The sequence below is a fragment of the Sitophilus oryzae genome, unplaced genomic scaffold (genome assembly GCF_002938485.1).
Source record: "Sitophilus oryzae breed Bouriz unplaced genomic scaffold, Soryzae_2.0 scaffold_1621_pilon_pilon, whole genome shotgun sequence".
Taxonomy (NCBI): Eukaryota; Metazoa; Arthropoda; class Insecta; order Coleoptera; family Curculionidae; genus Sitophilus; species Sitophilus oryzae.
In genome coordinates, this window is record NW_022146305.1 from 270,992 (window position 1) to 298,260 (window position 27,269).

At 32.0% G+C, this 27,269-nt stretch overlaps 1 protein-coding gene across 1 annotated transcript in view; it reads left to right on the top strand.

Annotated features, from left to right (window-relative positions):
• Positions 1 to 27,269, top strand: part of LOC115880277 (nephrin-like) — a 275,606-nt gene that overhangs the window by 237,380 nt on the left and 10,957 nt on the right. The window contains exons 10-12 of the mRNA XM_030897460.1: positions 1,865 to 2,011; positions 9,349 to 9,551; positions 26,665 to 26,806. Of these exons, the coding sequence (XP_030753320.1) occupies positions 1,865 to 2,011; positions 9,349 to 9,551; positions 26,665 to 26,806 (492 nt within the window). The remainder of the gene's footprint in view (positions 1 to 1,864; positions 2,012 to 9,348; positions 9,552 to 26,664; positions 26,807 to 27,269) is intronic.

Genomic DNA, 27,269 nt, shown 5'->3' on the forward strand with positions numbered 1-27,269 from the left:
GCCTAGGCTAAAGAGTAGATAAGACAAGAGACGACAGTGAACAAAGAAGTCGAATTTCGCGAGAGAGACGCAGATATATTAAAATTTAAAGGTCCTATCAAGTCCCATTTTGTCTGTTGCCAAGTATATTTCTTTGAAAAATAAACAAGATTTTCTGAAAATAAATTAATAATATAAGAAGGATATAAGTAACGTATGTTAATACGGAAATGTAAATTTTTAGTTTCGGTTGGTTTAGGTTCTTTTTTCGCAATGTACTGATAATATCAAAGAAACAGAATGACTAAGTTGATCGATTTCAAAGATAAACAGATAAAATCTGAAAATCTGACAACGGCGTATTTTATCTAATCTAACCTATGATTTTAGGACGCTAATCAGCTGCGCTAATCAGGCTTAAACATTCAATAAAACAAAATTTTCCAGCTGCGAAAATCGGGCTTTTTTCACAGAAAATCTGATTAGTTGATTTATTTTTTCATTGTCAAGTTGACACATATTTCAGAGTTTTTTCGATATATTATCATCTTTGAAAGTTGTGCTGTGATTTTTAGTATCGTTTTTGTTTAAAACTAATTTTGTATAACCATTAGGTCTAAAGTATGAATTTCTGATCTACACGAGTAGAAATTAAAAAAATCGATATTTTGGCTTAACATGTGCTGGTACAGTACTGCAAAAAATATATCTTTTTCTTCGACTGGCCATAATTTTTCAACAAAATTGAGGATCCTGAGTTTTACTTGTTCATCAAACGGTTGCCGAGATAATTATGTTATTATACTTATTAAGAGTCCGATCGAAGACATGTTTTCTAACGATTGTATTATATTTTTACAAAAAAAATTGAGCAACTCTATTTTTTGTTCACAAACTCCACATTGTGATTTTACACTTGTTCAACCATATGTAAAAGTACACCTAAATAAAATTATTTTTACCTACCACTAGCGACTCTACCGTGTTTACCAACGATATACTAAATTATTTTATCAAAATTCCACCAAATATGTTTATAATTATAATTTATTTTATTTGACATTTAGAAAACCGATTTTTTTTTCGTTTCTATTCATTTCTTTACCCATACAGTAACTATTTTTTGAAACGTACAAATAAGTTTTAATACAATTTCAAATGTCCCGCAAAAAAAATTACGAAAATTCAAAGGGACATACCTTTTTGAGGTCAATTCCCACCACTCAAACATTTAAAAGGTACCGCGCGAATAATATATTTTCTTATCTACTCTTTATGCCTAGGCGTTAAAATGACTTTTTTGTATTGTCAATCACGTCGCAAAAATTAATACTTTTGTGACGTTTGAAAAAAAAATTTTTTTTTCAAAAAATCGTCTCTTATGCCGGGCCCAGACCAAATCGACAAAAAGTAAACACGATTTTGAGACAAAAACAAAACAAACTTGCGACAAAAAATGGAGAATTCTAACAAGACAAACTTCAGACAAATTGTCCACACCGCAATGACAAAAGTACAACAAAGTCAAAAGTTTAGTGGTTGCAAATGAGTTTTATTAACCATGTGTGATTTCACTGGTCTCCCACTGCGTTGGCAGCACACGCCATCCACACTGCGCCGACAACCTGTCGTAAAATATACGAACAAAACATAAACACTTTGATCTTTACCGACTCGAGACGGCACATTGAAAAGTCCCTGAATTTTGAAACAAAACAAAAATGAAACAAAAATGTCGCAGAAATGTATTGGAATTTTGTCGTAAAACATGAACGTTTCTGTCTTGTCGTTGTTTTCTCTGCTTGGTCTGGACATTCTACATATCTAAATCAGCCTTAAACTCGAACAGATCTGTGTTTTTCATCGTGTTTTTTGCTTGTTCCAGGTCTGAAGCAGAAATTCGTATTGATACTGTACGCCGGGGACGCGGCCATAGCCAATATGTCGTCGTCTGGCGTGCCCGAATTCGCCATCCAGAATCTGGAAGCCGCCCAAGAGTACTATGCATCGATCTACTCGTTCAACTCGAAAGGTTTGTAACAGTTTCCGATTGAAACCGGTGTTTTTTTGGGGGGGTGTGGGATAACCGGGGGATTTTTAGGGTTTTAGGATATATTTTTTACAAATCATGAAATTGGGGTTTTTAAAATTCAGAGTTTTGCTGTATTGTTCTTTAAAAACTAGTGCATTTCAAAAAGAAACTCTTAACAGTAGTGTAAAAACCCGGGGTCGTCAACAAAGTTGAAGAGGAAATATTTTGGCCAACTGTATAACAAACAATTTAAGTGAAGTAAAGTTATGTTAAAAATATTTTATTGTGATTATCTCGGGTGCGTATCGACAGAAGCAATATTTTGGGAAAGTTGAGGAGAAAAATATGTTTTAAATATGTGAAAATATATGTTTATTATAAATCTTAGGTACTGTAACGTTTTTAGTTCGTTACATGTCTTTTTTATATATAATATATGATGTCTGGCCTATCATCACCGGATTCCCTCTCGTTCAAGCCGGATAGTTTATTTGACGCGTAATTTTTACGTTCCCTAGTCGCCAACCCTGTTATCGTTCGACACAACCCTGTTACTATTCTGTGGAGGCGCGCGCTGTCAACATCGCTTCTGTCAACTCTCCGTGCTTAACCTCACTTTGTTTTGACGCTCTGTTGTATCCCAGCTTTTAGAAATGGTGATTATTTAAATCTCGCTGCTATTTCAAAGCAACAGGGTAGTGTTACGGATGTCCCAACTTGTATTTGTATTTTGCTGGCACGTTGGCGTCCCTTTTCTTTTGTCCTCCAGAATGTCACAAGGAAGAAAGGACATGTTGTTTATTATTTATTGAGCCCTCGGAAGTATTTCGAGGGTCCAAGGTAAGGACTGTGTCCAAGGTACGGACTGTGTCCAAGGCACGGACTGTGTCCAAGGTACGGACTGTGTCCAAGGTACGGACTGTGTCCAAGGTACGGACTGTGTCCAAGGTACTGGTAGTGTCTTATGTACAGACATTATCTTATGTACAGATGTCCTGTGGACGAGTGTCCCCAGTAAGAATGATTTTTTCTTACATATAAGTGCCACAGCGTGGATGTAGCTTGAGTCCCATGCTGCTTCACTCCCATTTCTAAGCCTAGTCAGTAGCTACGGCTGTAGTGATTCATGGTGTCCTCAATCTGGCCCCTTTTGTTGTTTTGGCCAACAGGATCGCCGACAGACAGTACAGAGATGCTAGACCACCTCACGCTGCTACTGTTTGAAGCAAGGTTACATAAAAGAACAGCTAAGTGTAGATTTACGTTCTAGTTTTTATGTTTTAGATTTTCTATATTTACAGTCTTAAACAGTAACGTACATTTTAAATAATATCGTACAGACTATATTTAGTGGTTAGATTATTAAGAACATTTATGTCGATTCAGTAGTTACAATGTGATTTAGATTTTAGGTTTCATTATATTACGCCTTGTAATAGTATTACTTTCTATAGATATTATTATGGCGCTATATTAACAGATGAATAACGAGACATAGATTCTAGAAATACATGTAAGAAATTGATATCATCTATTGGTCCCTCAGTAATTATAAACACTCTTGGAAAATGAGTTTTTGTATTCGGAATCTTCACACTAATAAATGACTGACAATCTTTAATGGCATCTACGGTCAAAAACGTGATTTCTTCCCTCCTACATGCTCCAAATATTCCAACGATTAAGACAACTTTAGCTAACAGGAATTCTTTGTCATCGGCTTCTTTCATGAAGCGTTCTATTTCCAGTTTTGTAAATACTTTTGATTTCTTTGCCTGATATCCGGAAGCTTTTCTTTTTAAAAATGCAATAAGGTTTGTAAATTTGCTAATATCTACGTTTCTGTTCAGGTAAATCATGGTCGGAGCATCGAATATTTACTCCACAGAGTTGACGGCTTTAAGGTAGTGGATAACTTCACGAAATAGGCTAGCAATACCTTTTCTGTGAAATTCTTAACATGTTTTTCTTTGACCCAGGTTTCAAAGTTGTTGTAGATGGTCTCGTATAAGTTTTTCGACTTCTCGGGCACTAACGTGGATAGCGCAGTTTCAGCAGCTTCTTGAATATCCAAAGACTCGTCATTATCATTCATTTTTTCACAAAACTTTGTATTGTTCGTTTGAACCTGACAAAACTTTGTCATTAAGCAATGCATAAACAATGCCTTAGAAACCGATTACCAAAACATTTTAAAAAATGTTTAAAAATAAATAATAATAATAACATGAAAATCTCAAATTGCCCGCTTGTACAAAAAATCTTGTATGAAATTCGTTGCGAAAAGAATGTTTTAAGCACTCGACGCATTGACAATTTTGCGTCCCGTGCTTAAAACACATTTATTTCGCAACTTGTTACATAAATAGCTATTTCCTCATTTTGTATTAATTATATTACAATTTAAGTGTCCTTTATCTTTACATGTGAAATTTCGAAAGAATTCACGTTTCCCCAATACAATTTCCGGTATTTTTCCAGTTATTGGCGTCGAGTTTTCGCTATTGCGGACGTATTATCGACTTATTTCCCCATCGAGATCGGTTCGTACGGCCTCCTTTGTATTGCAAATGCACTAAAACGCTTTTATTTCGCGTACGCAGTTGGTCATTTGCCATTCTAAACCCGGTTTTTCGATGCTTTTGTGCTTCAAAAAGAAGCCGGTTGTGTTGTTTCCTTTCGATTTTCCTTTTTTATTGGTTGCGGGGATTAAACAAAAAACGATAGCGTCAATGGTGGCTTGTATAAACAAGGAATTATTGGGAATTTGCGAATAGAAGTACAAAATAAAGGTGTTTTTGGGTCTTTTACCTCTATTAAATTACATACTTTAATCTATACTAATATATAAAATCCTTAAGTGACTGACTCACTGATTAACCACGATCCTGCTCAAACCACTCAACGTAAGAAGCTCAATTTTGGCATACAGGTTGATTCTAGGGAGTAGAGGTTGGATAAGAAGGGATTTTTCGAAATTCCAGTTCCAACCACCCCACAAATATTACGATATTTTTTATTTAAAAAACGGTCAAGTTTCCGAAAAAAACGCTTAAACACATCTTATTTTGTTTTTTTACATATTTTAAAATTTTTTTAAAATGTATACAGGGTGTTTCGAAAAATCTGGTCATTGATTAATCACGATCCTGCTTAAAGCGCTTGACGTAAAAAGCTGATTTTTGGAAAACGGATTGACTTTGGGGTGTAGAGGTTCGATAAGAAGGGATTTTTCGAAACTCGAATTCTAAGGGGGTAAAACCACCCCTCAAATATTAGAATGTTTTTTTATTTAAAAACCGGTGAGTTGTTTTTTTACATATTTTAAGATTTTTTAAAAATTTATACAGGGTGTTTCATAAAATATGACCATTGAGTTCAAAAGTTGCCGAGAATGTTCCAAAAAGTTGGGTAATTGATTAACCACGATTTTGCTTAAACTGCTTGACGGAAAAAACTTATTTTTGGTAAACGGATTTTTCGAAAATCAAGTTACAACGAGATGAAACTACCCCTCAAATATTACCAAGTTATATAATAATATCGCCATATTGTTTTTTCTAATGCTGACATAAATGTGAGAAAATTTTATCCAGTTTGTATGTTAATGGAAAGTCTTGCTTTGCTTTATTATCACCATTACAAATGATTAATTCGACGCGAACGAAGTCGCGTGTACACGCTAGTAATCTATAAAAATGACACTCTTTGTGTCATAAGTTGTTACTTTTTACATCTAGTTTGTTTATCTTGGGTACTCTTGTTTTGTACAGTCTATTTATACATATTATTTGTGGGAAAACTTGGACCTAGAGTATTTTCCTAAAATAAACCATTCCTAAGGTTTTAAAAAAGTTAATGTACTTAAACAAGATCTTTAAATTTCTTCAAACTGCTTAAAAATATGCATTTTTATTAGTTTTAAAAGATTTTTATTGTTCTATCCCCCAGTTTAATAGTTGACATAACTTTTATTTTATCCACTCTTCGCCACCGTTGCTTTTGCCAACAACATAAAACTAAATCTATGTTTAATGCTCCAATAAAATAAATTATTAAAAGGCTTTAAAGTCCAACTGTACGTGACGCATAAAAATATTAGTTGTGTATTTTAATCATTATAAAGAATCTTATTTACTTTTTACTTTTATGGCCCATTTTTCATGCTTTTGATTATTGTATTTTATAACTTTGGAATTTTGCATGTCTTTAGACATTATTATGGGGAGCAATTCCCAACTACCTACACATTAAAGTTTTATGTTTTAAGAAAAATAATGTAAATTAATTTTTTATTGAGGATTGACTTTTATTGTTTAACTTTTATTATTAGATTAGATTTAGATTAGATTGATTAACTCCATTCGATATAAATACAACAGTACTTAAATTATAGGATAATTATATTATAATATACTCAGATGCAAAAAAAAACGCAACGGAAAATTTTTGCCTCAAGTTTAAAGTGTTATATTTTTTTTGTTTTTAGCTCTATTTTCGTGAATTTTTTAACAAACTGTATATAAATACATCAAATTTAATTCATAATCTCAGTTTTATATAAACTTTTGTATTGAGCTAATTATACGGGGTTAATTGAAGAATTGTTTTTTACCCTAACTTTAAAACACCCTGTGCAATAATTTCGTGAGTAACTTTTCCTAAAACATTATTTTTTGATCAGAACACTAACAGAACTAAGGATATTAAAAAACATAACTGTAATAACAAAATGTACAAGCAAACAAAAAACTTGTGAAAAATACTCTAATACTTTGTATTTTCTCCCCCGATTGCTAACCCTTGAACTGGATGGCATTTGTCCATCGGCAGTTTACCATTAGCTGAAGAAGTATGATTCTTGGATTGGAGGGTATAAATTCATTATTAAATAACATTATTATCATAAAAAGAATATATTACAACCGAATTATAACGAGAAAACTGTCCCGAACTGGGTCCTCTTGAACTAGATGGCTTATGTCCATCGGCAGTTTACCATTAGCTGAAGAATTGGATTGGAGGGTATAAATTCATTATTAAATATCATTATTGTCATCAAAAGAATATATTAAAACCGAATTATAAGGAGAAAACTGTTTTGGACTGGGTCCTCTTGAACTGGATGGCATATGTCCGTTAGCAGTTTATCATTAGCTAAAGAAGTATGATTCTTGGATTGGAGGATATAAATTCATTATTAAATAACACTATTATCATCAAAAGAATATATTAAAACCGAATTATAACGAGAAAACTGTTTTGGACTGGGTCCTCTTGAACTGGATGGCATATGTCCGTTAGCAGTTTATCATTAGCTAAAGAAGTATGATTCTTGGATTGGAGGGTATAAATTCATTATTAAATAACATTATCATCATTAAAAGAATATATTAAAACCGAATTATAACGAGAAAACTGTCCTGGACTGGATCGTTTTGAACTAGATGGCCTATGTCCATCGGCAATTTACCATTAGCTGAAGAAGTATGATTCTTGGATTGGAGGGTATAAATTCTTTATTAAATATCATTATTATCATCAAAAGAATATATTAAAACCGAATATTAACGAGAAAACTGTCCCGAACTGGGTCCTCTTGAACTGGATGGCTTATGTCCATCGGCAGTTTACCAATAGCTGAAGAATTGGATTGAAGGGTATAAATTCATTATTAAATATCATTATTGTCATCAAAAGAATATATTAAAACCGAATTATAACGAAAAAACTGCCCTGAACTGGGTCCTCTTGAACTGGATGGCATATGTCCATCGACAATTTACCATTAGCTGAAAAGTATGATTCTTGGATTGGAGGATATAAATTCATTATTAAATAACATTATTATCATCAAAAGAATATATTAAAACCGAATTATAACGAGAAAACTGTTTTGGACTGGGTCCTTTTGAACTGGATGGCATATGTCCATCGACAATTTACCATTAGCTGAAGAAGTATGATTCTTGGATTGGAGGGTATAAATTCATTATTAAATAACATTATCATCATCAAAAGAATATATTAAAATCGAATTATAATGAGAAAACTATCCTGAACTCGGGTTTCTTGAACTGGATGGCATATGTCCATCGGCAATTTACCATTAGCTGAAGAAGTATGATTCTTGGATTGGAAGGTATAAATTCATTATTAAATAACATTATTATCATCAAAAGAATATATTAAAACCGAATTATAACGAGAAAACTGTCCTGGACTGGGTCCTCTTGAACTGGATGGCATATGTCCACCGGCAGTTTACCATTAGCTGAAGACGTATGATTCTTGGATTGGAGGGTATAAATTCATTATTAAATAACATTATTATGATCAAAAGAATATATTCATATATATGTCATACTGCCACTGAGGCTGCAAATATATTTTGTTATCTTCAACAAAATCAATGACTTTTCCACAATCTTCGACACTAAGAACCACATACAGTTGTACACAACAGTAGCTACCTGTGTCATTATCGATATATTTTTGATATGACATCAAAAGGTAACATTAATTGAAAAAATTGCAAAATGGTTGTGACAAGTTTATTTTGCCCTTAAAAATTAACAAAGGCATATGTTGCTATAAGTCAAAAAACAAAATATTCCAAAGACCGAAAAAAAAATGATTTAGAAAAATTTGCACACGAAATTATTGCACAGGGTGTTTTAAAGATAGGGTAAAAAACTTTTCAATTAACTCTGTATAATAAATTAAATACTAAAGTTTATAATAAACTGAGTTTACGAATTAAAGTTGATATATTTATATACAGTTTGTTAAAAAAATCAAGAAAATAAGGCTAAAAATAAAAAAAATCACACTTTAAACTTCAAAAAAATTTCAGTTTCATTTTTTTTCGTCTGAGTGTATAAACAAAAAACAACAACAATTCTACGATATATAAACTAAACAAATACAAATATAAAACAAATATATTTGCGCTTATGCACTAACAAAAAACAATACCAATTAAATAAAATACTATTGTAAAATATGATCGAATAAAAACAGCGTCAGCGATGGCTATGAAATGAAGATCTCTATTATTTTATATGTCAAATTATATGGGGAATGTCATCGATCGTCATTTCCAAGCTAACTAGAAGCCGTTTTTTTTTTCGATCATACGGTATATCTGTTGATGTTGATAATTTGTCCACCGAGTAGTAGTAGCTCTTTGAAATAAAGAATTTCTTTTAATTAATCTTTTTTTTTGTTTAAATATAGGGAACTTATTATCGATTGTCAGTCCCAAGCCGTCTTTGACGCCTTTTTTTTTCGATCATACGGTACATACATATAATAACAATGTATATTCTTTCTAGGTGCTTCCAAATTAGCACCACCTCTAACCATAAGGACCCTACCAGCACCAGGATTAAAGGAACTTCGCAGATCTACTGAACCCAGTGAAAGTACCAAATCTACCCTAAGCGGTCCTTGGCTGTACATATTGCTAGCAGCAGGTTCTACTTTGATTGTGGCAGCGGCACTGGGTCTCATCATATTTGTCGTCAAACGATTTAAAGTAAGTAATTAATATAATATTAAGTTTCATAAAAATATCTACAAGGTGGTTTGAACTGTATTCCGGAAATATCGGCAGCATATTCTACAGATAAAAATAAGTAAAAATGTCCGTATAACTGTATGTCCTAAAATGTTTAGTTTCGAAGATACAGGGTGTAGAAGTTTCATTTTTATTTCGATTTTTTCCAAATAAGTTATGAAGTAACGTCAAAATTTAGATGAAAATTGGTGACTGGGAGTTTTTTGACATGAGAAATTTAATTTTGATGTCAATATAAGTCCTATTTGTAGGAGGCGCCGCCTTCATGTGTTTTAACTCTTCTGAAGAGTAATAACTTTTCGTCCGTACCTCTATAAAACTACTGGGTGAAAAAATATATATTTCCGTGATTTTTTACGTAAAAAATGCCTCTTGGTAAAAATCGCAATGAGCAACCTCCTGTATATGTTGACAAATTGAAGACTTTTGATCAGTTATACAAGCAATTACTATTAGTCTTCTGAGGTTACCCCTGTACATTGTTTGAGCCCGTAAGATTATGTTGGTCTCGTTTGCAACTAAAATTATACTAACAAGACCGGAATCAAGGAATTTCCTTCATTTTCCTCTCTTAACCTCGCGCATTTTCCGAGCCACGTGCCTCGCTTTTACCGCTGACCTCGCTAATTCCCCTTCAGCGGTTTCCATTTTTATTTTATTAAATTTAGGATTTTCTTTATTTCGTCGACGTCTCGTTTTTTTTTACTTTTTTTTTTAATTTTAATGTTATAAAACTTATGAGAAAATTTTGATATAAGTTAAAAAAGCTTCATTCTTTTTATAAAATAACTGTTTTTGATGTGTTTTTTTATATCTACAATGTTCTAAAAATACAGGGTTCGGCAATAGTGCGTCGGGCATCTGTAGCTTCTACAATAAAAAAACCTGGGAATTTTGGATGGATCGGGATGATTTTTTTTAAATGGAACACTCCGTATATTATTGCATTGTTGGCTTCCTTTCAGATCACTTTACAGAATCCGAAGATATGAGTAAATATATTTCGATAATTTCGGAGATATTAATAAATAAATAAAAAATATATATTTTTCATCCTTTCTTAAAAAAATTATAACAAATACAAGAACTGTCCTTAAATCAAAACTATATTAGATATTTACTTTGGATGGTCTATACTTACTTTGCTATAAATATGGTAATATTAAATCATACAGAGTGTTCACAATTTGACGCCAAACTTTCTAAAATATAAAATAATTTTTCTTTGTTTTTTTTTTTAATGGAACATCTTGTATATTTTTTTTTTATTAGATGAAGAATTAATACAAGTTTCATTAAAAATGTATCGTTCAAAATTTAATCTACGACGCGACACGAGGGACGATCCAAAGAGATTTGATTTAATTTAAAATATCAGAGATATTTCCTCATAAAAATTAAAATTCAAAATTATCAGGTGCCCATATTAGTCGACGGCGTGGTAATCGTGCTTGTTGATTGTATCCATTTTATTTTGACTTTGACAACTCAATTATTGATGTTCAATTTTGTGTTAACCGTTCAGTTTTAGCAAAAAAAACAAAGAATAATATTAAATAAATTTACTTTCTAAAAATTCAACTCGCCTGTCATCGTCTGGAATTAATTTAACGAATTTTACTGATATTATAATTAATGTTTACAATAAATAAACGTATTTAGGTACCTTTTTTTGCTTGTTAGATTAGAAGCTTATTTTATTGTCTTATAATATTGCACATTAATAATGTCATTTTTGTAGATCGTGTAATCAAAAGTCCTAATCCTACACATAGGCACGTCCCTGTAAAAAACTCTAGACATAAAATAAATCTTCATACTCCAGTAGAAATACATAGAATCAATTAGAAATAAATTATATCGTGGAAAACACCAAGAAAAAAGGTTTTTTACTTCAAATTAGCGGTTCGATAGCCGTAATGATCATTAACTAAACGAGGCCGAAGTTGGAACGGTGAAAATGGTACCCAGAGGTGTCGTTTGGGGGCCGATGTCGTAAATAAAGGGCTTAAAAAATGAGGTTAGGGCTTCGGAGTCTTGCTAATCCCTCTGTAATGTCACTCTATTGCTTTTCGAGGACAGGATCTGTCGATTCGTTTTTTCTATTGCATTTTGTACGTTAAAAAAATTAAGCTTTTGATGAAAATAAGAATAAAATTCAATTAGATAAATAAAAAGAGATCAACAGTGATTGATTGTAGGATTAGTGATTAGAACTGATGCTAAACCTTTTTATAATTCGCTTAGTTTCTTAAACAGTCTCTACACTATGCGGAGAACTCTTCGAAGCAGATCAAGGTCGCGTTTCGCGGCCTAACTTTGTCGTATTTCGGTTTATTTCCAGTTTCGGTTTGCCTCGACCTACTTTCGATTCTTAAAAGCGCCTGAAAACTATTCATGAGGAATTTTTTGCAGCATTTCTGTTGCCTCGTTCAATTTTGTTTTCGTTTTTGAGCAATTTCCAAAACGTGGCGGTATCTTGTACCCAGAGACAAAGGACTTTTTTTCATAAATCTCAGTGAAATAAGTTAACCTAGACGTTTTTCTAAAATAGCTGTTGTTACGAAGGTGTTTTTAATTAATGCACCACAAAAAAAACCAACCAAAGTTTAAATTAAGTTTTTGTCAAAAACCACTTCTTATCCGATTTGAATACGATTTTTTGAATGAATAGGAGGATATTCTTTTCCACAATGTTGCTATACTAACTGTATTTCCTTTGATAGGAACCCTTTTATACTAATACCGGATGTAGCAATTATAACGTGTTTTTTAATAAAATTTTGTGACACCCTGTAGAGTTGATCAGTTACAGTATCAAATTAAAATTGAATTCACATTTTAGCCTTAACTTTTTTTACATTTTGTTTTTTTATTTACTTCATTATTCTTCCTTATTACACGAGAAACAACATTTTATAGGATGACATGATTTAATGAGGTTTTAATTAACATTTTTCCATTTTACTCACTAAAGTAAGTAGCCAACAGGCTATGGAAAAATGGCGTCGAATATTTTCGAACCTTTGTTCTAGAACAAATCTGAAGTTGTCTCTGAAACGGATTATCAGTCACTGTCAACTGTGAATGCTTGTTGTCAATAGTTAGACGTTTTCAATGCTGTCCTATATCTATGCGGCGTGCACGTCGAAACAAGAAATCAGGAATGACACTAATGAGAATTTTGCTCAAGCCTATTTCACTGTCTGAAGGAAGGTTGGAGCTACCGAAGAATTGGTGAACGATTTAATGTAATTTACTCAAGGCGGGAATCGAAAAACCAATCCGATTCAGGAACGTTTTTAAAACTCTCAACATTAAGACAACGTTTCGTAACAGATAGGACCCTTCAAACTCAGCTCTGTAAAACTTGGAAAAATAAGTTGGTTAAAATAATGGTTTTTATAATTCGGAAACTCTCTATTTATTTATCTAGTAATGCTAAAACACTCTATTTTAAAGTCGATTAGAGAAAATAGTATGATTCATTGGCAAGTAATGTAAACATTTGCGATCCGGTAAAATTGTGATGTAAGAGGAGGCTTAGCTTGCCTACGGCGGTTCAGTAGTAGACTGGCCAGCCGGCTGTTGTGTTGTGGTTTGTCATAGAGCTGATATTTGGGGGTTGAGAGTCTTTTGACTATAAACGTTGCAAGTACTGTAAGGCAACGGGTCGTTTGACCGGAAGAAAACCTCTGGTGACGTCTTTCCTTCGAGGTTGGTCTTGAGAGTTTGAGGTCTCCCTTGTCTTCTCGATTGACACGATGCGGCGTTGGGGTAGAGCTTTGAATAAGAAGACTAAGGAAGGAGCATATCAAAAATCTTAGGTACACCGCGATGGGCCTCAAATATGGCCGACTTAAATTCCGGTTTATCAGTGTCGTTCTAATTTTATTTAAAAAAATGTAAAACTATGATGTAGGGTAGACGTGGGGTAGACTCAATAATTTGTTGTTTTATTTTACGTTGTGAATAAATGTTGGTAGTTATTAAAATTGTTATAAAAATATATAATTCTAATAAAAATAGATAAGTTATAATAAGTATTTATTAACACAAGCATCTGATACGCTACTGAAGCAGGTAAGTCAAATTAACGTATCTAAATTCTTTGACATCTAATCTTTGACAAGTAATAAATAAAAGCTAAAAATGCAAGAAAAATATATAATTTAGTTAATTTAAGTGAATTTCATAAATTATCGGTTTACTACACGTATGTATATTATATAGTCACTTACTAGCGAAAAGTTGTTCCATTATTTCACTCAATTTTTGCCGAGATCTACCGCACGCTACACAACCAACTATTTTAGAGTCTTTTTCCATAAATCGCTATAGTGTCACTGTTAATTTAAGTTCTGCCACAATTTCCATCTAGATTTACTACCTTTATACAACTATCAGTAGTAGAATAAATAATAAATAACATAAAATAAGCTCCGTAAAGACTGACAAATCCACAAAATTTCAAATCAAATTCAAATGTGTCAAATGAATCGTCAAACAGAACTGTCAAGGATCCCCACCCTAGAGAGCTTTTATGGTGGCTTTTCCGCCCACCATGCATGAATACATGGATAGCATTATGCTCCTTCCTTAGTCTTCTTATTCAAAGGGGTAGAGAGACTAGTGAGGTACCCCAATTAGCTTATTCGATTGGGATGCGAATCTGTTTAGCGGCAGAGTTGCGTCCGGGGGAAGCCCCTATACTATTTGAGGTGACACTAGCTAGTTGTTGAAGATTATTAACCAATATATAACCGAATGATATTTGAATTAGATGGAAAATATGGAATGGGATATATTGAATAGAATATATCAGTGGCTAGGGGGCGGAGTACCCCCGGGTGAGTCTTACTATTTAACTATTAATTTTATCCAGATCAGTAAATGTTTGTTTTGTTATTTTCATGTACAATGAGAGAGTGCTTGCCAATGACCAACTAAATGGATATTTGAGGTGAATTTGCATTGTGAGACCCGGTTGAGTAAGCCCCAGAAATAAGCGATTTTACAGCTCAGAGATACTAATGGTCTACAAGTTTGCACAGAAACTAGCATCTCTATTTGACATTTACTGGTAATCCGTGTTTTTCCATAGCCTGCTACTTGCTTTAGTGAGTAGAATGGAAAAATGTTAATTAAAACCAATATTAAATAATATCACCCTATAAAATGTTGTTTCTCGTGTAATAAGGAAGATAATGGAGGTAATAAAAAACGAAATGTAAAAAAAAGTTAAGGCTAAAATGTGATTTTAATTTTAACTTGATACTGTAACTGATCAACTCTACAGAGTATCACAAATTTTATTAAAAAAATACGTTATAATTGCTACACCCGGTATTAGTATAAAAAGGGTTCCTATCAAAATACAGTTAGTATAATAACATTGTGGAAAGAATAACCTATCATTCAAAAAAAAAATCGTCCAAATCGGATAAGTGGTTTTGAAAAAAACTTAACTTAAACTTTTGGATATTTTGTTGTTGTGCGTTAATTTATTGGGGAAGTGTATATTCCACAAGATTATAAATAAATAAATAAATAAATAAATGCCTTTATTGTCAAAAAATTTTTCAATTTGTGGACAAAGGTAAACTAACAAACAAAGTAAAAAAAACAAGGTACACAAACAAACAAACAAAAGATAATACAAAACATTATACAAATAATATTGTCAGTCTTATTGTTAAAATAAACATATATAAATGTTTACAATGTCAAAGAACAAAAAAAATTAAAATAATATTCAAAAATATTTAGCCAATTTATAGCAAAATATCAATGACCTCTAAATAAATTAATTTCGATGTCATTCGTAAATATAGCAATAGCAAACATTAGACCAGTGTTTTCAAGATCAAATTCGATTTTCAATTCAAATATAATTCATTTACGGCGTAGAAAGCCTTGTCTAGTAAATAAGAGTTCAATGATAAAAATGATGTTATGGATTTGATTTCAAATGGCAGGTGATTGTGCATTTTTTTCGAGTTGTATAATATTGAACTTTTAACTAACTCTGAGCGTGGGGTAGGTAGATAAAGATCTTGCTCCGCGTTCCTGAGTGGATAAGTGTGAGATGGCCTTTCTTGAGAAGCTGGTACATGTTTACGTATTAGGCAAACGGATTCAAATATAAATAAGGAAGGAAGAGTCAATATTTTTAATTCTCTAAAAAAGCCCCGGCAATGAGTTCTGCTGTTTAGTCCCAGTGAATATCGAACAGCTCTCTCTGGAGCTTGAAAATGCGGTCAAATTGAGCCGCACAACACGTACCCCAGAATGGAAGGGCATACCTGAGGTGCGACTCAAAAAGTGCATAATAAACAGTTCTAGCCACTGACAAGTTAAGCTCCTTAGAAACAGACCTTAATGCAAAACAGGCAGAGCTCAATTTTTTCGACAAAGCTTCGATATGTATGTCCCATTTCAGAGAATTGTCCACAACAAGCCCTAAGAATTTTACGGATTTTACGACGTCAATGGTGGTGTTGTCAAGTACAAAAGGCTGCAACGAGTTTTTATACGACAAAGCCTTAGTTTTAGAAATGTTGAGACTCAGGAGGTTCGAATCGCACCAAGATTTAATGGTGATTAAGTCATTTGATATAATCCTATGAAGTGCCGCGATGTCCTTGTTGCTCCAAGTGAAGCTAGTGTCGTCCGCAAAAAGACATATTTTGCCACTGATGTTTATGTTAGCAATGTCGTTAATAAAAAGAAGAAACAAAATAGGGCCTAGTACTGAGCCTTGTGGTACTCCACATTCTATTGGCTTGCTAGAAGACAACGTGGTATCCACCCTCACAAGTTGACTTCTGTTGCTCAGATACGACTTAAACCATTCGAGAGATGATCCCCTGAACCCATAGTGCTGCAGTTTATTAATTAGGATCTTATGATTTACACAATCGAACGCCTTAGAAAAATCACAGAAAATTGATTAATATTTGAACACGCGTTTAATAATATGTAGAGTAGATATTTAAGAACAGAAACCGTGATTGGTTGTTTTTTTTATTGTTAATATATTAATTGGGAATAACGATTGTTATTCCCCAGCCGTCTTTGACGCCGTTTTTTTTTTCGATCGTATGGTACTGATTTAATATTGTTAGATTGCAATTTTTTTACCTTTTTTTGGTTGATAAACTTAAATCTGGAGATGACTACATCAAAAATCTTACCCCACTTTCAATAAAGTGCCAGCTATAATCCTTGGGGGCTTATTAAAAAAGTTTTCATATTAAAATGAGTCCCCGAGTTACCTGGAGAACTAATAATGGGAAAATTGGTTTTCCCAAGGAATTTTTCCATCACCAGCTGACGGCATTAATTAGAATTAATACAGATTTATAAGAAACCTCTTAAGTGACGGTGATTCGTGTAAGAAAAGTATGTTCTTGAACTGAAAATATCTTTAATTTTGAAATTTTTCGAAACAACATTTGGAGCAGATGTATCATTGACTGTTATCAAGTTTGAACACTGTGATCTAATCTAAATCCTAAATCTAATGGATTTATACAGGGTGTTTCAAAAAACATGTCCAATGTCGTGGGGTGATTTCTCGTGTAAAAAAAAGATTTATTTTCCATATCAACATAGGTCCGATTCTGCTTTGTTTCGTAGCTACAGGATATTAAAGTCTTAATAATCTTTCGATTTATTATAATTTTCTTCCAAGTACTTTTAGTGATTCGAAATAAATTTTGAGGGTAAAAGTTACTATAAGTGCTACATTTTTTAATACTAAAAAAGTGTCGATAAATTCATCAGCGACGTGCATAGACGACTGGAATGTGAGTGGTTAATTTTAACCGTGAATAACTTTTGAAAAAGTAGGTTTATCGAAAAACTGTAAGAGACCTTTTTTGTAGAGTGTTCAGTTCTGTACTAGAGTGTGTGATTATCATGGCTGCGAGAAAACAAGATCGAGAGAAACAAAATGATTTGGAAAAAGTGGCAAATTCCTATGCAATTTAAATGGAAAATTAATCGTCTTTGGGGCAAGGTTTATTGTGAATATTAAGGGTTTACAATGGTCTGTTATTTTTTTAGACAATAAACTAAAAATTTAGAGGACGTCTTGAGAGAATTGATCAACTTTGTAAATAACGGACACCATAATGTATATGCATAGCTTTAATAAGCATCGACCCAAACCAGCGGCGTGCGGACCATGGAAGCGGGGGAATCACCGCTTCCCTAAACTAAAAAGATAAAAAAATAAATAGTTAAACGTTAATAATACTGTTATTTTATAACAAAAGATTAATTTAATTTGTTAAAATTATTTATTTGAAACCTTACATAAACGTAGTAAATTTAATTAGCCTTTTACTGCATGGATGCGCGCCTGGAAATCGCCGCCGGTCGCCTATCCCTCCTTCATGTAGGTGTTATTGACCTCGAACGCAAACGACCAATTTAAGCCAGAAAATCGCAGCGATTTTTCGGCCGCCTTCCGCGACTTTTAATTTATCGTATATATTAGTTTAGGGTTCGCTGGCGATTTTATAGGTAATATATTGTATTTTTTCGGATTTAACTTAGTGTTTACTGTTTCGTTTGTAATGGAGGGTCGGGAAGGACAATCTTGTGCTTCTGCTAGTGTGGACAATAATTTAGACTGTGTTTGTATTGTATGTGTGCTTCAGTTGAACGAAGTTTCTCAGTACTAAAACGTATAAACAATTTCATGAAAAATTCAACAAGCGAAAACAGACTGTCAAATTTAGTCGTGTTATCAATAGAGAAACAGTGCGTAAAACAATTAACGGAAAATCCAAAATTTTATGATGATTTATAGACAAATTTGCTTTTGGATGTAAAAAAATGTTATTACAAATTTTAGAAATTAAATGAGAATTTCACTCGAACTTCCAATATTTGCTTGATTTGTGTCACATAAAATGACATTGATTGACAAACAAAACCAGAAAAACCAGCGCTGGTTAGTTTGGTCACAGTTATAACCGAATTTTTCAGGAACCGTGTTCCGTAATAAGAAAACTTTCAGGAAAACGATAACTATGTCTCTAATAGTTTCTGAAAAATAAAATTATTTTTTTTAAAAAGGTCCAATTTAATTTATATATCCGAAACTAAAGTTCCAAAAAAATTCGTAATATATCTAGAAATTAATTTACCCACTAGTAGTTATAAAAAGCATTTTTGGTAAACTCTGTCTCTAATAGTTTCTGAAAAATAAAATTAATTTATTAAAAAAGGTCCGATTAAATGTATATCTCCGAAACTAAAGTTCCAAGAAAATTCGTATATATCTACAAATTCATTTACCCGCTAGTAGTTATAAAAAGCATTTTTGGTAAACTCTGTCTCTAATAGTTTCTGAAAAATAAAATTAATTTATTAAAAAAGGTCCGATTGAATGTATATCTCCGAAACTAAAGTTCCAAGAAAATTCGTAATATATCTACAAATTCATTTACCCGCTAGTAGTTATAGAAAGCATTTTTGGTAAACTCTGTCTCTAATAGTTTCTGAAAAATAAAATTAATTTATTAAAAAAGGTCTAATTAAATGTATATCTCCGAAACTAAAGTTCCAAGAAAATTCGTAATATATCTACAAATTCATTTACCCGCTAGTAGTTATAAAAAGCATTTTTGGTAAACTCTGTCTCTAATAGTTTCTGAAAAATAAAATTAATTTATTAAAAAAGGTCCGATTAAATGTATATCTCCGAAACTAAAGTTCCAAGAAAATTCGTATATATCTACAAATTCATTTACCCGCTAGTAGTTATAAAAAGCATTTTTGGTAAACTCTGTCTCTAATAGTTTCTGAAAAATAAAATTAATTTATTAAAAAAGGTCCGATTAAATGTATATCTCCGAAACTAAAGTTCCAAGAAAATTCGTGATATATCTACAAATTCATTTACCCGCTAGTAGTTATAAAAAGCATTTTTGGTAAACTCTGTCTCTAATAGTTTCTGAAAAATAAAATTAATTTTTTTAAAAAGGTCCAATTAAATTTATATCTCCGAAACTAAAGTTCCAAAAAAAATCGTAATATATCTAGAAATTCATTTTCCCACTAGTAGTTATAAAAAGCATTTTTGGTAAACTCTGTCTCTAATAGTTTCTGAAAAATAAAATTACGGAATACATCCTAATATTTATAATTAAAAAGCAACGCTGTATACTTTTTTTCCTTTATTCACCTTATTAGCTAACGAATCCCCCTGCCTTCCCTCCCAGCGCCACTAGACGTATTAATTAAGGTGCCCTCTCCACCACGCGTGCGATCGAGTAGCGGCACGCAGGCAGCCCGGGCCTTTAGCGGCGACCGAGCTTCCGTCCTTTGACGTCATCTAATTAACCGGTTGCCAGTTGTTAACAACCGGCGACAGTTTCCCATATGGCTGTTCGACATGCCGCAATACAAGGGAGGCATTGCGCCGCCTACGCATTGGAACACTAATGGGAATGTATAGAAATGCAGTTGTTGGATGCAGGGAAGGGTGGTACAAACCTAATTTCGTTATAGTATTAGAAATATTAATTGTATACCGGGTGGTGCCTTTGAGTAAAAAGATTAAAAAAGGAGTATAATACTATCAAATATTCATGCATGGTTGACGGAACGAGGACTCTAGGGTGGGAATCCTTGACAGTTCTGTTTGACGATTCATTTGAATTTGATTTGAAATTTTGTGGACTTGTCAGTCTTTATTGAGCTTATTTTATGTTATTTGTTATTTATTCTACTACGGATAATTATTTAGAGGTAGTAAACATACAAAAAAATTGTAGCAGAACTGAAATTAACAGTGACACTATTACGATTTATCAAAAAAGACTGTAAAATAGTTGTTTGTGTAGCGTGCGGTAGATCTCGGTTAAAAATCGAGTGAAATAATGGAACAACTTTTCGCTAGTAAGTGACTATTTAATATACATACGTGTAGTAAACCGATCATTTATGAAATTCACTTAAAAATTAACTAATTTTATTTTTTTCTTGGATTTTTGCTTTTATTTACTACTTGTCAAAGATTCGATGTCAAAGAATTTAGATACGTCAATTTGACTTACCTGCTTCAGTAGCGTATCGGATGTTTATGTTAATAAAATAATTATTACAACTTATCTATTAACATTGAAAATGTTTCTGTTATCCTATATAAGGGAGCCCAAATCGAATTAAAATGCTACATTTGCCACACCATGACGTCATATATACAAGGGTATAGGAAATCTCGGCGCAGCGGCGGCAGTCGGCCAGCGCGCGCAAAAACCATTACATCGCTAATTGTTTATTGATATATCTTTATTAGTTCAAAAGCAAAAAATATGGGGTTTGTTTTGATACCTTGTCAAGACATAAGCGAAACTTTTAAATTGTTTCTTTTTTTTCATTTAGGTCTTCGTTTTTCGTTAAATGAAAGTTATATTAATAAAAGTCTATTTTTAAACCAAATTTTCGCATGATTGAAATGAGTTATTCATGTTTAAAGTTTTTTTTGGTCATAAGCGCTAATGGAAATGTTTTTTTTGTAAATAATTATAAAAATTACTCCCTACGAAGACTTTATTGTGTACTGGATCAAAAAATAAGTATTTGTTTTCTCTATACGGTGGTATTAATATATCGATTTTTAATGATAGTGCCCTTTTACCCGGTCTAATTTTGTACTACTTTCGGAATAAGGGTCCCCATATCATGTACTGTACTTCCATCCCTGAAAAATTCAGCTTGTGACACCGAAGTGAGACGTAAAGTCAAAATAAGATTTAATCTACCTACATCATAGGTAGGTGTAGGTACTCTAGGTATATTCTACCTAGACAGTAGCTGACAGTAGTAATTAATTTGTTATCCGATAAGTAGTTGTCATTAAATGAGTTTAATCATCTTATACCTCCTATAACGGTAGGTTTTGGATTTTTTCCTGATTGGTTTTTCTTGATTGGTTTGGAATAATATATTATACACCCCTTAACCCAAACACTCCAAGGAGGATATTTCGTGACCCCTTATTTAAAGTGGACAAGCTTTATTAGTCAATGTTTTAATTACCCAGCGTCTTTAATAAAAATCTAATATAATTTTTCATAGAAATGATCTGACATAAAAAGCAAATTTTATATAAAAAATTTTGATTATCTACAAGGAGTAAACCGCTGACAAATGTCTGTATACTAATGCCAAATTAATACCAAAAATACAAATTAAGTACCAAAATTTCTCATATAATGACTCACTAATGCCAAGCTGATTCCAATATAATACCACTAATACCACGAATAATATGTAACACATTTGTTTAACGAATTAACCTGTAACAATAGTGGTAGGTACGTGCACAGATTTTTTCCTAGGTAACTTAAAAGTCGTTAAAAAGTGTAATTATATTTAATGTGGTATATTATTTTGTGGATCTCCCAAGCTCACCTGATGATGGAGTAGGGCTCCGAAACCGGTAGTGGGAGCAGGTTGATCCGCATTATGACAAACACAGCGTAGAATTAAATTTCTATATTAGCAGTTAAGTGGCAAGAATCCTTATATAATTTTATTATATTTAAAGATATAATTCAACTAATTGCATTATAAGGCCAATAATGCACAAGTAATACCATTAAAAATTTTAGTCTTTTTAATTTGTGTAACATATTTCTTTCAAAATTAACCTGTAACAATAGTGGTAGGTACGCGCACAGATTTTTTTCGCTAGGTAACTTATTAAGTCGTTAAACAGGCCTATAAAAGCTATAACAACATAGGTAACTAATATTTATAATTTCATTCGAGTTTTAATCTCAAATAATAAATGTTTTTACTCGTGTATTTCTGAAGTGTTCATTATTAAAAGTAGATATTCTTCAAGTTATGTGAAGTAATAAGTAATGTTTCCGGTGAGACCGCGTATATGTCACCGGATTCTGGTTAGTATAATTTTTACTATAGAAAGAGTTTTTTCTATATTTTTCTTTCAAAATAACACTAATTTCTTCTTATTCTTTTAAATATTACACTGTTTCTTTTTCCTAAAATGTTATACTTAATTTTCGCTTAAAATTAAAAAATCACAAATGGAGGAAAATATAAGTTATTGAATAAAGTTTATACAAATCACTTTACCATAACAAAAAAGTAAAAACATGTCATGGCGGAAGATATTCAGGTGGCATTTCACATATTTATCTATTAAAATCGAGATTAAAATAATAAACTTGCGTAACATGTTATACATGGGATAGAAAGTTTCAGAATCGATTAATACGCAATACGCTACGCAGTCAACTTGTTCCTATGCGCGGATGAGCGTCTTCACGTTTGGCTAAACGGGCTGGACACGGTGGACTACGATATTGGCGAGTCTGAATATTTATAAAAATTTACAAAGTAAAATATGTTGGAAGAATAATTAATCCATACATATATAAAAGCTCAAAGGGTTTTTTTGTTGCATCCATCCCGCCGAACCCGCTTCACCAATCTTGATGATTCTTTTTTAAATGAAAGGTATATATGTGTAGATTTGTTATGAAGTATTTTTATAGTGCTTAATGGCTATTTCTTTGTGTAAAACGACTAAATGCTACCTGAAAACACCTACACACAATACCTCCAGAAATAAATTATTTGTCATTGTCAGTGGTGTGTCATTGTCAGTGGTGTGATTAGCACAAATGTTTGTTTAAACGACATTAGTGAATGAGCTACACAAAGCGATTTTAGGAAATTCGTCCTCTTAGAGAGTAAAATTATGTCGGAACAGTTTGTTGTATGAAAATTCCTTATTATTTGGTCTAGAAGAATGAAATCCTACAAAAAGAACTAGAAGAAATTTTTGAAATTCATCAACCAAATGGATAAAGTTAGTAAAAATTTATATAAAACTTGGTGACCTCTGGATTATACACATAAAAATTGGCACAAAGATAAAGCGAATTTATGAAATTTGTACACTTAGGGAGTAGAATAGGGAATGAAAGTTTGCTGTACGAAAATGCAATACTATAACATTATAAACCAGACAGTATAAAATTTTATACAAGGGTTTATTTAGTGACATCATAACGAAATATATCTTCCTCAATTATCCTTCAAAGAATAAAAAAATAACCTATAAAGAGAGTATTAGTGCTCTTAATAAATAAAAAAAAGATGAAAAATAAAAAACATCTATGCTCACTAGCTCTCTATAAAGAAGTAAAAAATCATTTAAATCAATGCATGAACGATTAGAGGTGTAACGCGAACGTAGTCGCGGGGAAAAGCTAGTAATTTATTAAATTATTTTATTTAACTCATTAATTTTCATTGAAAAGGAATGTGTTTAAATGGGGTTTGCCTTTAACAGTTAAAAAATTATATCGTAAAGTGTAACTTTCCGTAAGAATTCTTTATCTATCATCGATCATGATCTGTCATCATGTTAACCTGATGTTTTGTATGTTATTTTGTTTTTTTTTGCTTGTTTGTTTTACGGATAGGTGCGATCGCATAATTAATAATAATAATAATAATAATCGTGTTTTATTGAAAAATATACAAATATTGATAATGTTTTATTTAATGTTAACATTACTACTTTTTCAGTGAATCTTTAAATCTGTTGTTTTTTTTTAAGTTCGTTATTTAAACATATGTATGTAATACACTCATATTAACACTAATCATAATTTTACGTTTTTATTCATCATTTTCAATGCCCCCCCGGTTGCATCTTTGTAAAGGACTGTGAATTTTTTTATTAGCATTGTATATTTTTATAACAATTTTAATAACTACCAACATTTATCTTGGTAGTCTACCCTGCATCATATTTTTACACGTTTTGAATAAAATTAGGTAGGAATATCTTAAGGTACAGCTGGTTCCAATAAAATTGAGTACGATTTAAAACATATTTTTATTATTTCGGGCAGTATATTATATGATATCCGTCCCCCATTTCTCTACTCATGTCATGCTGACGTTCTGAAAAATTTATTTGCCTCTTTGTCAAAAGCAAAGTTGTTTTATACAATGTTACAATAACCTTAACATGTCAAAATACTTGACACATAAATATACACTGCTCAGATATTCGAAAAGGATGTGTAAAGAGTCGTATTCATTTTTTTTTGGAACCAGCTGTACATTGGCATTTGGACTGTTTAGTTTTAACTGAAAAACAGATGCAGTTTTTCTTAAATTGCTTAAAATCCTCTTGTCCAAAATTGTTCAAATATGGCACGTGCAATCAGCATAAGCAAATTTTTAAAAAGCTGTGAAATTAATAGGAGACCAACGACGATGCACTACCGGGTCTTGAGAAGAAGATTCACTAATAATGATGAATAATATTGTGTCTAAAATTGAAATGAGAAATTGTATTTAACACTTGTCAAAAGTCAAAGTAAAAAGTAGTCGTGGCAACATTGCGACGTGCATTCGTCAAATATTTTGATGACTTACACGCCAACTTTTATTGGTTTTCGTATAGGTATATATTTTTCTACTAACTAGGGTTAATTAAAACCGATTCCTATTTGTTCTAAAACACAGGCAGCGTTGCAAAATCTATTTAGTTTTCTTGATCACCAGAATCGTTCAGAATTGAACGAATATTTGTCCAGACCCTGATTGGAAACGTAACATTTGAATAATCTTCGATAACAAACGGGGAATTTTTTTGAAAACACACTAACTGAAACCGGAGTAAAAAGCTGCAGTGTTGTTTTTTCGTGGGGCAGAGCTTGTTATCGGTTGAATTTTGAAAAGCCGAGAGCTTGTTTTTGTTCCCGCTTTTTTTGTTGAAGAAAAAAGTAGAAGTTTTACGAATACGTCTAGTTTTTTGTTTCCAGAAAAATTTAAATTAAACTGGGCAGTGTTTTTTTTTTAATATTTTCGTTGTAAAAGCTATGTGAGTTTCCGATGTTATCAATTATCTAAGAAAATATTTTACTAAATGATAATACAGGGTGGACCAGAAAAAGCATAACAGATTTTTTTCAAAATATGCTGACCGATAAAAGTGGGCACAGCGTTGTTACATATTTTCTTTTAATCAAAAAACTACTAATAAATTATCCACTAACTAATTATCCAATTTTCCACAACAGCTAAAAAAATCTTAAAATTTTTGTTTAGTATGAAATACACATACTTATATTCACATTATTAATATATTTTCGAATTATACAGCATAACGTAACGCTAAATTAACCAGTTGTTTTGTCTATATCGCTCACACATTACAATGTTAATTATTGTGTAAATGAATATTTAATTATCCAAAACTTCTAATTAACAGTAAAATGGTTATATTTCCGTATTCGACACCGTAATCATTAAACAACAATAAATTATTCGAGGTTAAGTAATAAATAAAAATGAATACCTAAACCTATAATGAAAATTTAGAGTAAATATTGATGTAAATATAATTAGTCTGTTTAAACCATGCATAATTATTCATTAACTTTTGTAGAACGCATCAATATTATATCAAATTGATATAATAATTTAGTTTTGTTTCCAAAATTATTTAGATATACAGGTCTTAAATAAGTGCAAACATTTTCGGGGGTGGTAGATCTCGATAAAAGATGCATATTTTGTCTTTATCGTTTTTCAAATAAGTCCAAAATAACCGAGCTGTTTGCTGTTTTACTTTGAAAGTTAAAAAAAATGAGAACCATTGCATATTTTCTGAGATTTCTTTCTTATAAATTTAATCTACTACCTATGTTGCCATATTATCAAGAAATTATGTTATTTAAGTAAAAACTAAAAACAAATTCCAAAATTTTTTTCAAAAAATTCAAAATTTTCAAAAAAAAATCACGAAAAAACCTCATAATCGTTGATTACAGTTGGGGTTGGAACTTTTGATGTTACAACAGCAAAATAAAACACTCAATCACCACACTACACTAAAACACATTTACTTTTACACTGGACGCGCGTTTAACCTTTTAACTAACCGCTAACCGTTAACCGTTTAACCTTGTTAGCATTATTATTATTGATGACAACGAACAAACTTTGTACAATGGTTAATATTACAATATATCAATACAGTGTATTGTTTCAGGTTGAAACTCCTGTCAGAAACCACCCCCAAATTCGCAGTCCCAAGCAGGAAGAAACTCCTTTAAATCCCTTGGTTCAGCCCATTATGACAGACGCATTGACAGAGGACGATAACAATCCAGATTTAATACCACCCACATATGGTAAGAAAATATCGAAAATAATAATAAATTATTTAAAAAATCAAAAATCGAAAAATTAAATTAATTCAAAATTCATATTTATTTACTACTACTACTACTGCCATTACTCGCTGACGAGTATTTGACACGCATCATAAGATGGTTACGCAAGGCGTGTTCTTTCATGAGCTTTTCTGTGACTGAAAAGCCCGATACCACAAATTAACTATAACAGATGCGAAAGAACACCGAATTACGCGTTCAGGTTTCTGTGACCTTCAGAAAGAGTTCATAGACAATCCGCATCAATGTATAGTTTGGGTTATTATTTGTTTGGGTGAAAATAATCTGCACCAATATGTTATAGAGGCATACAAAAAGGTCCACAGACTTCGAGACATACGAAAAATCAAGTCCATTTAGCGTGTGTCGCAATTTTCACACCTTAAAAAATTAGTTTTTTATAGCTATAGCAACTGCAGCG